Source organism: Dendrobium catenatum, unplaced genomic scaffold (assembly GCF_001605985.2).
Source record: "Dendrobium catenatum unplaced genomic scaffold, ASM160598v2 fragScaff_scaffold_847, whole genome shotgun sequence".
Classification (NCBI taxonomy): Eukaryota; Viridiplantae; Streptophyta; class Magnoliopsida; order Asparagales; family Orchidaceae; genus Dendrobium; species Dendrobium catenatum.
Genome location: NW_021319309.1, coordinates 6,140,973 through 6,153,258, shown reverse-complemented (window position 1 = coordinate 6,153,258; position 12,286 = coordinate 6,140,973). Strand labels below are relative to the sequence as shown.

Genomic DNA, 12,286 nt, shown 5'->3' with positions numbered 1-12,286 from the left:
TAGTAATTTGTCTCCTTTACTTATTATTTCTTGTCCTAATCGATCTCTTTTCATGCTTCGGTTGCATTTCGTTCCTTCGTCGGTCCTGCCATCGTTTGCTCATCTGAAGGTCGAAGTTCGGAGGAGAAATTTATTTTAGGGATAATCTCTCTTTGTTGCAAGCTCGAACATTCAAAGAAGCATAAAAGGTTTAGTCTTTTATGTGGGATAATCTCTTCAAAATCCAGAATAGTCTTACAAGATAAATGAAAGTTTATCAATTCATTTAAAGTATAGACAAATAAAAAATCTTATATCACATAAATGATAATATATTATACAATACAAGAGAACTAAATCACTCAAATAAGTTATATAATTATAATGCAATATAAAAATTTATTATGAATTTTGTCTTATTTTCTTATAAATTTGTTGCCCATAAAAATTAAAGTTTCATTTGGGACAACTTTATTATTTTAGAAAATGATTTTTTAGAATAAATTTTTTGCGCTAATTTTTTTTTTTAGAAATCATCAAGAAAGCTCTTTGAAACGAAGCCTAAGTCTGATTCGGCACCTGCCTCTCCTCAACTTTTATTTGGTCCGGTGAACGTATGTAGAGCTACGTTTGGCCGGTATTCAGATCGCGCCACGTAGCAGATAGAAAATGAGAAATACCGAGCAAATATCGAGCAATATCTGCAATAACGAGAAATACTATTATGTGAAGACAAATACTGAGCAATACCGAGTAATACTGAGTTTATCTAGAAAATACCGAGTTTTTTTCTAGAAAAGACTCGATATTGCTCGGTATTACTCAGTATTGGCCTTCATAGAGCAGTATTTCTCGTTATTGTCAAGTAATACCAAGCAAAAATTGAGTAACTCAGTGATAACCGAACGTAGAGATACGTCCGGTCAGAGGACCTAATAAAAGTTCCTCCTCCACAGGTTACCTCTCTCTCTCTCTCTCTCTCTTCTCTCTCTCTCTCTCTCTCTCCCCCTCCTCTAACATAGTAACATAGGTTATGATTCCTTCTTGTTTCAGGCCAGAGATCGAAGCCATAGAACTAAGTTTTTGAAGTGCAAATTTTTGAGAAATGAATCTTTTGAATTTGGTAAAATTTTAATAAGATGTCTAATAAAAAATTAATTAAGAAAAAAACGTAATTTAAAAAATAAATTAAAAATAAGCAAAAAAACTAAATAATTTGATTTTTTTTAACTCTAATATATTTGACGTTTCAAATAGATTGGTGTTTATATAAGAAAATTTATAAAATATTACGAGAAAAATTTAATGTGTATATAATTTATTAAATTCTTATTATAACTTCAGTTTGGTTTGGGTTGATTTTTTTATTATTTTTTAAAATAATTTTTTAGGAAAAAATAAAAAAAATTTGTACTTATGACTTCAGTAAGAAATCCATTCTAATCGAAGCACTTCGTTTGACAACCAAAAGTGGTGGCTGATTTTTTTTTTTTTTGGGGGAATATGAGGGCAGCAACTCATATAATTTTATGAAAGAAAGTTTCAAGTAAAGTATAATAAAAAGGTTAGACCTCATACAAAATAAGAAGAGGAGTAACCCAAAATCTATACCTCCCAAAAAGAATAAAAAATAGATATGCAACAAAGAGAAGAAGCTAGCAAAATATTGGAATGAGCAAAAAAACGGACTCAGACTGCTAATCAAACACAAACCAACATAAATCCAACGTCACCAAACATATATCTTCTGTTTGCCCGTGAGGCCCTCCAAGTAGATGATTAGCAGCTACATCATTGTCCTGCCATGAAAACCAACCATATAAAATAGCCAGAGGTTGCCAAAAAGACCATCCATGGACCAGATACATCGAAAGCAGCAAGTAATTCCCCATCAAAGTGAACCAGCCGGTAGTAGGCAATAAAAAAACCAACGAAAGCATAAAGGAATGCAAACAAAATTCCTGCCATAACTCCCTTCCAACCTGAGCAGCACAGAACAACAAAAAAATAGACCAGACATATGAACTAAACAACATATTCCTCTAGCCAAAAAACAACATCCAACCAATAGAAATGGACATAAACCTTCATCCAAAAAGAACAACCACCCAGCTGAGATTCATTAAGAAGGCTCAGGGATTCTCAGATCATCACAATGCTTCCATGTGGAGACTTTCTCCTCAAGTGCCAATTTAATGATAGAGCATAAAGTCGAAACACTCCTAAATTTATAATTAAATTTTCTTTCATTTCTTTCTCTCCAAAGATAGTATGTGGCACAACAAACTATAAGGAGAAGAAATCCTTTTTGGTTATTCAACAAGTAGTTCCTTTCTCCCAAAAACTGAAGAACTTGTACAAGTTGAGGTCTCAATAGAAAGTCTCCTAAAACATGAATCAACTTTTTTAAAACAGAGAAGGCATAGTCACATTCAACAAGAACGTGAAAATTAGTTTCAGCATGTAAGAAGCATAAAGAGCAATTAGGCTGAACCACCATGTTCCTTTTGATAAGCTCCTCAGTAGTTTTAAGCCCACTATTTAAAGCAGTCCAAGTGCATATCGAATATTTCAGTGCATGATGTTTATGCCATACTAAGTTAGTCCAATCAGATATGGTATCCTCCCGAAAACAAAATTTGATAAAGGATGAAAAACAAGGCTTCTTCCTATCTTTCCAAGCAATAGTATAAGTAGAGTCAAGATTAACCTGAGTATGCCCAATAATTTGAAATAAAACATCTTTAACATTGCTCGGAGAATTCCAAACTCCCTCCACTAGAAAATCAGATACCTTTGCATGATTTTGGATAATAGATTCCAAATTACAGTTGGGGAGAACAGACAAAAGTGGCCTACCACCAATCCACGGATCCCATACCATAGCAATTTTACCTTTAGATTTGATGTCAAAATGGATACATGATGAAATCTGCAAGGCCACTTTCCCATTTTCTCTCCAAAGAGAAGAAGCTTTGTAATGAACCGGAGTCCAAGGAGTGCCATATTTAGTATTCAGATAAGAGAAGAGGGTTGATTTAGAGTTGTAAAATCTGAAAAACAAAGAACAAGAATTTGCAAATTGAAGGGCTTGAAGATCCGGAATGCCCAACCCCCAAAAAAATTTGGGCTTACATGTTCTCTTCCAAGCTATGAGATGTAATTTTTTAGCCTCCGTGTCTCCAAAATAAAGATATCTAACACACATCATGTTTAAACTCTTAAGACAAGACTTTGGTATTATAGCTTCTCGAATCCAATAAGCTATTGTATTCCAGACTGTATATTTTAAAAATTGAAGATGACCAATAAGAGAAAGCAAACTAGCTTTCCACCCAGCCAAATGATCCGAAATGGAGTGCAGAAGAGGTTGAAAATCAACTATACAGTGTTTCTTGGCGGAAATGGGAATTCCAAGGTATATCATCTTTGCACAATAAGAATGCATATTAAGGGCCACCCAAATATCCGTAGGAGAAGATATGAAGTTTGAGATTATGAGCTTACTTTTTTCATGGTTTACCATTAAGCCAGAAACCTTCGCAAAGGAGTCTAATACATCCATAAAGACCTTGCAATTGTGCTTTGTCGCTTCTCCAAAACTGAGAAGGTCATCAACATAAAGAAGGTGTGAAATTTGCATGTCCTTCGTTTGGATCCCAATAAATCTATCCCGAACATCAGGATTATCAATCATACAAGTAAAGACATCCATTACAATACATAACAGATAAGGGCTAAGGGGACCTCCTTGTCTGAGACCCGAGGAGGAGTGAAAATATTCCTCTAGAGCTCCATCAATACAAATGGAGAAGTGAACATCCCATATACAAGCTTTAACCCAATGCATGAAGAGAGGGGGAAAACCTTTTTGACTCATTCTGGCCAGAAGAAAATCTCTTGAAACAGAACCAAAGGCCTTCCGAATATTCAACTTAGCACAAAACAAATTTTTCTTTGCAGACTTTTTCTAACTCCAAAAGCAATTCAGAAGCTTGAAGGATATTATTAGTGACAATACGATCTTTAATGAAACAAGCTTGATTTTCCCCAATGATAATATGCATAATATCCTTAATTCTCAATGCCAAGATTTTGGATATTATCTTATAAAAGACATTACAAAATTGAAACCGTCAGGTCCGGGAGAGGAGTTGGAGTTTCCATTAAAAATAATTGCCTTGATTTCATCATCAGAGATCATCATAGTTAACATATTAGATAAATGAGAAGGAATAATAGTACCTTTAGGAATAGAAGAGACTTCACATAAAGAAGTAGGCTGTGGAGCATTAAAAAGCTTCTCAAAGTGTTGAATGATAGAAGAGATCAAGTCCTACTTGACAAGAGGATCATCATTAGAGATCAAAGGAGAAGAGCTATGATTTCTTCTCTTTCTAATTCTTGCGTAGATAAATTTTAAGTCATCTTCCCCATGAGAAAGCCACTTCAGTTTAACACATTGGAGCACCCAATTAGTCCAGGAAGAAGAGCAATCTAAAATTTGAGCATTAATGTTTTTGAGGGCGAAGATCAAGGAAGATTTTTGAGGATTAGAGTTTAAGAAGTTCAGTGGTGGCTGATTGGGTCTATGAAGAATATGCATAGTTCAATATCTCGAGAAGAATGTAGATATTAATAAAATTAAATTAGAAATTATATAAAAAAATTTAAATCCATGTTTTTTATTTAATATAATAACTATTAAATTCATAAAAAATATATATTTAATAAATTCATATAAATACATAAAAATGTTATAAGTTTTAAATAAAACATTGTTTAAATGCTATATTTAATTAAATATTATTTTAAATAATTAATGATATAATATTTAACTAAATATTTTATTAAAACTTTAATACACTAACAAATGTTATTATTAAATCAAATACTTGAGCCAATATGTACAAGGCCTACTAAATACTTATCACATGACCACAACCAAAAAATGTTGACAAGGTTTTTATAAATTATTTATTTTTAAAATTTTTTATTTTAAAAAAATGTCAAATTATTTTGTGATTTTGCTCTTAAAATTTTCGAATAATTATGCTCTTCTTATTTAATTGCGGAAACCAAAGGGTTGTCTGTTTAACAAGCGGAGTAGCACTTGCTTCTGAGATTTTAAAACAATTCTGTGTTTCATTGAGAATTCAGGAAGTCTTAGAAATCAAATCCCCAAAGTTTATATTCACCTCGCCAATAACTCACATTTCACAACTCCAAGAAAAAGAAAATTTTGAAACGAAGACAATCACAAAAATAATCCCCCTTCTGAGAGATCAAAGAACAAAAATCATGAACAATTCCACCCCACAGGGCAGCAAGAGGGAGGAAATAAAATAATAAAATTTCTTGCCTAAACAAAAAGAATGAAATCACAACCGTAATCATAAAACCAAGAACAAGTAGAGATACTGTTTTCACCCACACAGAATAAATTTACAGGCAGGAAAAACCAGCCCCGAAAAGCACAAGAGACAAATGGTAACCGCATTTCTGGACAACCACTTCATTGGTCTCCAGTTCACCTTAACACTCGAACTCTTCATCCTTTTCGACACCTGCGGCTCCTTAGAAAGATCATAGCTTGCCCCTTTCATCCTCAACTCCTGGACACACCGAGACAAAGCTCTCCCCTCTCCTCTCTCCCTCTGCAACTTTTCATAAATCCTCCAATAGCTACAGATCCTCAACTGCACCGAAAAGATGAGAACAAGAGAAGTCACAAGGGAGATGAAGCCAGGCACCCACCAGCCGCGGCACGCCTGCCTCTCTGTTTGGCCTAAGGAAGAGGTAAAGAGAAGAGTGAGGAAGATTCCATGGAAGAAGAAGAAGAAAGAACAGAGCTTGAAAGCCTCCCTTTTAATGGCGTCAAGTTTGGTTTCTTTGGCTCCAATGCGGTTGGTGAGAAGCTCTTCCTCGCGTTGCCAGAGCTTGAGGAGAAGCAGATGTCCAGGGCTAGCGGAGATCTCGGTGAGCGGGTGTTGCTGCATTGCGGAAAATAGCGTTTGCTGCGGCTGGATTTCGATTAAATGAGATTCTGCCATTTTTGGTGAGAAGAAAGAAAACAGGGGAGAGTGTGGAGAGTGAGATCGAGAAATAGAAAGTGGAGGAAAAGGAAGGTGGATCCGTGGAAGTGAGATGGAGAGTCAAGAAATGGAAAGAGAAGTGGGACTGGAGAGCGGATTGGTAGGATTTTGTTAGTGGATGAGAGAGAGAGATTCGAGACTACTTGAAAGGGCGAGACTAACGGTCGAATTTTAGGTACTTCAAGGCAAAGGGAGTTTCTTTTAAGATTACAACGGTTGAAATTCGACCGTTGGGAGGAGATTTCTTTGAGTGCATCATTAAAATATGTATTGTTACACTTAAAAAATATAGAATTTAAATGTATTGTTACACTTAAAAAAAAAATAAGAAAAATTAAATTGTTCTATTTTATTAGGTGGTTTAATAAAAGTAAAAAAATTACAATATTTTAATTTGAGGAGTATATAATTGAGCAAATTTTTTATGTATCCAAAATTAAAATTTATATAAAAATTTAAGGAGTTATTATTATTATTGATACGTCATCAAAAAATTATCTTGATCAGGCACGAATCTCGAGGCAAAATCAAATTGGAAACTTCCGAAATCAAAATTGGGAGCATCCGTACTCCGATTTCAGCAAACTTACAGTCAAACTGAGCATCTCAGAAATACGAACCCAACGACACCAAATTTGACTCAATTCGAGCCCAAATGAGTCCAAATTAAAGACCCGAAGCGCTGTTGGAAAGTTTGTAACACAATTTGTGTTGCCAAACAGTCTCGGAACTTGACAAGCTTATAGTCGAATCGAGCGGATCGACGAGACAAATCCAACGAGCCCAAGATCGCTAAATTTTGACACTATTAAGACCTACAAATGTCTGAAGAATGGTCTATGATCAAGGGATTCAATATCGGCCGTCCATTGAACCCCTCCACATTTGCCCCTAATCTCTCACCTTTTTACACGCCATGCCACTCCAGAAAATCTATAAATAGGCCCCTCATTTCTCTTGAGAGGGGGGCCAAGTAAGAAGAAGAGAAGGATAGGAGAGAAGAACTCCTCCTCAACCACCGCCGGAGTTCTTCCCGACGCTTGTGTGACACTGGAATTTGGCCGGACGCCCGAGTGACGCAGTAATTCTTCCCAAGTGACGCCATAATTCTGCCCGATGCCAGAATTCTACCAGACTTTCAAACGACAACGAAATTCTGCTCAACTTCGGAACGACGCCGTAATTCTGTCCGATGTTGTAACTGATTTTCAATCCTGAAAAGATTTTTTGTAATCTGATCGTCCTAAGTTTTAAGGACGAGTTAGTCTCTTGTATTCCAAGCAAACACTAGTGAAACTTTTTCAACTGGGCGTGGCCTCGTGGTTTGTCCCCTTTTTAGGGTTTTCCACGTAGAAATCCCGCCGGGCCACCACTTCAAGCCCTTACCTCTGCCGGACCACCGCCTGACGCCGTTACTTTGCCGAACCACCACTTCAAACCCTCACCTCCACCGGACCACCGCCTGATGCCGTTGCTCCACCAGACCACCACTTGAGGCCCTCACCTCCGCCGAATGGCCACTTGAGGCCATGTGCTCCACCAGATACCACATGAGGCCCGGACTTCTACTGGGCTACCATCTGATGCCCAGAATTCTACCAGAGTACCGCCCTACAGACAATGGTCTTTCTGACCCAGATCTCCTGCCGACTACGGTCCTTCTAACCTCCGTATCCTACTATGGTCCTTCCAACCTATATCAAAATACGACGGTCTTTCTGATCCCGATCTCGTGCCGACTATGATCCTTCAAACCTCCGTCGCCTACTATGGTCCTTCTGACCTCCTTCAACAGACAACGTCTTTCTGACCCAGGTCTCTTGCCAACTACGGTCCTTCTGACCTCCGTCGCCTACTATGGTCCTTACGACCTCCATCAATAGACAATGGTCTTTCTGACCTAGATCTCTTGCCGACATGGTCCTTCTGACTTCCATCGCCTACCATGGTCCTTTCGACTCCATCAATAGACAACGATCTTTCTAACCCCGGTCTTCTGCCGACTACTGTCTTTCTGACATCCGTCGCTTACTATATCCTTCCGACCTCCATCACCAGACAACGGTCTTTCGACCTCCATCCTATCGACTATGATCGTGCCGACAAAACAAACACATGTATTGTAACTCCACCATGTAATACATTATATATGATGTACATTTGTAACATCAAGCTAGCCAATGCATTCTCCCAAGGAAGGGCCTCATTTGTAACGACAAATACTAGTGGATTCATTCAAGCTACGCCAGGCCCCGTGGTTTTTCCCCCTTTTTCAGGGGCTTTCCACGTAAAAACTTTGGTGTCTCTTATAAACGCTACACCCTTTCTCTAATCTGATTGTGTGCTGGATCTTCGTACAATGCTAAGACATTAAACTATATATTTCTCTACCGCCGCGAATACTTCAGGACACAACAATTATTATTATTGATGATTGACATTTTTTGCTTATTGGAGGATAATTGATGTTCTCCATTCAAAATATAATATAAAAATTGCAAATTATCTTTAATACTACTTAAAATATAAATATCTATCATTCCAAGAATTTTAAATTTATTTTGTTATCAATTCTATGCATAAAAAATGTCATAATAGATGACTTTTATTTAATGATAAGAAATGATATTTTAAAATGTAGGGACTTCCAAATAATTTGAAAATTGAAATCAAATTCATCTGTTCTATGTGACATTTTTGCAATTAATAAAAGGCCTTTAAAATGATCTCTATATGCCTTTCAATCATACTTATACTTTTAATACACTTTGATAAACTATTAAACAATCATAAAAAATGTTAAAACTTAGATTTCATTTGAAATAATTTTTTACTGTTTTTTAAAACAATTTTTCAGCATAAATTTTTTATAGTAAATAGTTGCTTAAGAAAACAGCTTTTTTGAAAGAAAAATTATTGAAAGCAAAAAAAAAAAAAAAATGGTGACTGAAAGATGTTTCAAACAAAGTTATAATCAACATATGCGTTTTATATCATCATTCTTATGTTTAAAGATTATGTAAAGCATTGGGATGAAATGTGAAGATAAATTGGGAGGAGAATAATTAGCATTCTTGTTAGATGCAAAAATCCATCTATAATATTAATATTATTAGTGAAGTATGATTTTATAGTGTAAATGAGGTATTAAATGATTTATTTTTAATTTGAATTTTTTTTAATATTAAAGTTTTTTAAATCTTAGCAGATTATTCTATCTCTATGCAATCATAGATGAAGGTGGATCTCATTGAACAAAGTAAATCTTGTGAGTGCATGGGTTTATCTATCCTATGTTTGCCATCCTAGTCTCTTGGTCTATTCTCCTATTAGAAAAACGACTTAGCCGATCGCTTACTATCGCCCAACTTTTGATATTTTTAACATATAGTTCACGCGATAACAACTCAGACATCTCAAACTTCCGTTTTATCTTCGATTTCTTAGTTGTCTACCTATGCTGTAACCGATATTATTTTTATCAATATAATTCCCTTTCAAAAAAAAAAAAAACTCAGACATCTCAAAATAAATTTTACTTCTTTTACAAGAGATTTTTCCTTTGAAATTATTTCAACTACATAAGACTTTTTTTTTTTAATTTCATTATTGAATGTTTCATATAAAAAAAGTCATATTATGTATAAGCTACTCTAAACTTATTTGTATGTATGCGAGATTTTCATACAATTCTAAGATGTTGAATTCTTTATTTTTTTCAAAATTTTGATGTACAATAATTGGGAAATTTAATTTTTTTCCTATGACGACTCTAGTTAAACTCACTTTAAGATAGGATTTTTTTTTTAATTGCGTGATAATTATTTATTTATATGAGAATATTTTTATCTTATAAAAGTAATTTTTTATAGTTTTCTTGATTATTATTTTATGCAATAGAAAGGAATGCCCTGCAGCCATAGGCGGATACAGTGTGGGGTCCATGGGGGCAGCGGCCCCCACTGATTTTGGGATTAATTACAGATTAATTCCCTCAAATATTACATGCCGACGACAGTACTCTTTAAGGAAATATAAGTGGCCCTCATATTTCTTGCTGGCAATACTCTCTTAAGAAAATATAAGTGGCCCACCAATTAATTGAAACAACATACTTGCCGGCGACACTCTTAAATACAAATTAATAAACTTTTCTTATTACTTGCATGTTGCCTTTCCCTATTCCGCTCTTGTATTTCCCTATTCTACACAGCTGCACAACCCCAACAACTCCAAGACCCCCGCACCAGTTTCACTTAGAGGATGAATCTGAACCCCGCCGCCGGCCGCCCATTCACAATTGCCAAGCCCAAATTCCGCCGACCATCCTCTGTCCGACAAACTTTGTCGCCTCTCTCGAGCCTGAGCAATGATTGTTTCTCCCGCTTAGATTTCATGTTATTCTACTTTGTTTCTTGTTTGCTATGTTTGTATACTACATCAAGGGTTATTTGAGACATGTAAAATTATGTTGACATGTGCTAATCTGATTTGGTTCTATTGCTATTTGTTGTGCTCTAGGTTCCTTCTCCTTCCCTATTCCACTTCTTGTTTACCTTATGAGAGTTATTTCCCTTGTTAACTTTTTCTGAAATTTTTAAGAGATTTATTTCAGTGGGAAGTTATGGAATGATTAATTCTCTAGAAGGAGGGTAAGTTAATATTATAGTTCTAAACATGTTTTATCTATGAAACCTATTTGAGCCTCTTACAATCCTACACTTTTTTTTATGAATCTCAGCTATATAATTTAACAATAGATTATGCTTATTATAGTCCCTAGTTCATTACAATGATTTTTTTCTTAATTAGATGTAGCTATTTTTTTTATGTCTATGTTAAATTCAGAAATCTAAAGTCCATTATTTTTTCAGTTAAATTCTACATATGAGCTTAGAGCTGGGAATTGCATGAATTTCATTAAATTGAGTACTCTGCAACTGATAGGTATGCCCATTTTCATATTACTATATGATGCATGACACATATTGATGTTGTGAAAATTGAGTTTTATTATGATAAAATTATTAATATATATATATATATATATATATATATATATATTAATTTAAATTAGCATGGATAGATATTTCAAAAGAAAAGTTAAAGGAGATGACAAAAAAATATTATGTGAAGAAAACAATACATAAACTAAGCATAACCATGTAGAAATTAATTTTTTGGATATCCTTGCCAATCCTAGATTGAGGAAAAAAAATTTGTGGATTATCATCCAAATGAGAGGGACAAAGTTAGGAGATATTATTTGTTAAAAGGACCTTATCAACCGGGTGATCATGAATTCCCACGTACTCAATTTGGAGATAGATTTCATAAATTCAATCCTGCATGGTTTGATGATAACAAAATTTGGTTGGAGTATAGTATAATGAAGGATGCAGTGTACTATTTATTTTGTTTTTTGTATACACCTCAAATTGGAGAACAAGCTAGCAGGGATAGTTTTGACACAAAGGGTTTTAGAAATTGGGAAAAAAAAAGATAGATTTCAAATTCATGTTGGTAACAAGGATTGTATACACAATATTGCCAGGCATAAGGAATTTGAGAATCAAGGAAATTTTCTTGAACTTCTACGTTTTCTTGAAAATCATAATGAAAGTGGATTTCATTGTATAATTCTTTTATTCGAGTTCATTGTAGAGGTTCTTGACCTAGTGACTCACGAGGGATTTAGTAGTGACCAAAAAGGTGAAGCATACTCTCTACTTGAATTTGTGTAAAGTTTTGATTTTATTTTAAATTTGCAAATGATGAAGACTATTTCAAGAGTTACTAATGAGTTATCACAAGTCTGTAAAAAAAGGATCAAGATATTATAAATATCATGACTTTGGTAAAAGTTTCCACAAAGACTTCAAAACATGAAAAATAATGGGTGGGAAAATTTGTTTAAAGAAATTGGATTATTTTGTGAGAAGAATAACATAAATATTCCAAACACGATTGATACATTTGTGATTCAAGGAAGATCAAGGCGCCGTACTGAAAGTATATCAAATAGACATCATTATCAAATTGAGTTATTTTATACTGTTATAGATTTGCAACTTCAAGAGCTCAACAACAGATTTGATGAAATTAACACAGAACTACTTATGTGTGTGGCATGTTTGAATCCATATAACTCATTTTAAGATTTTGATAAAGAACGATTGCTTTGTCTTGAAAAATTTATCCGTCAGATTTTT

The 12,286-nt window shown here is 34.6% G+C and overlaps 1 protein-coding gene across 1 annotated transcript; it reads right to left on the bottom strand.

Annotated features, from left to right (window-relative positions):
- Window positions 1-5,405: 5,405 nt before the first annotated feature.
- Window positions 5,406-6,032, bottom strand: LOC110111516. The gene has a single exon (XM_020843431.2). It carries the CDS (start codon window positions 6,030-6,032, stop codon window positions 5,406-5,408), a length of 627 nt encoding a protein of 208 aa, XP_020699090.1.
- Window positions 6,033-12,286: the final 6,254 nt, after the last annotated feature.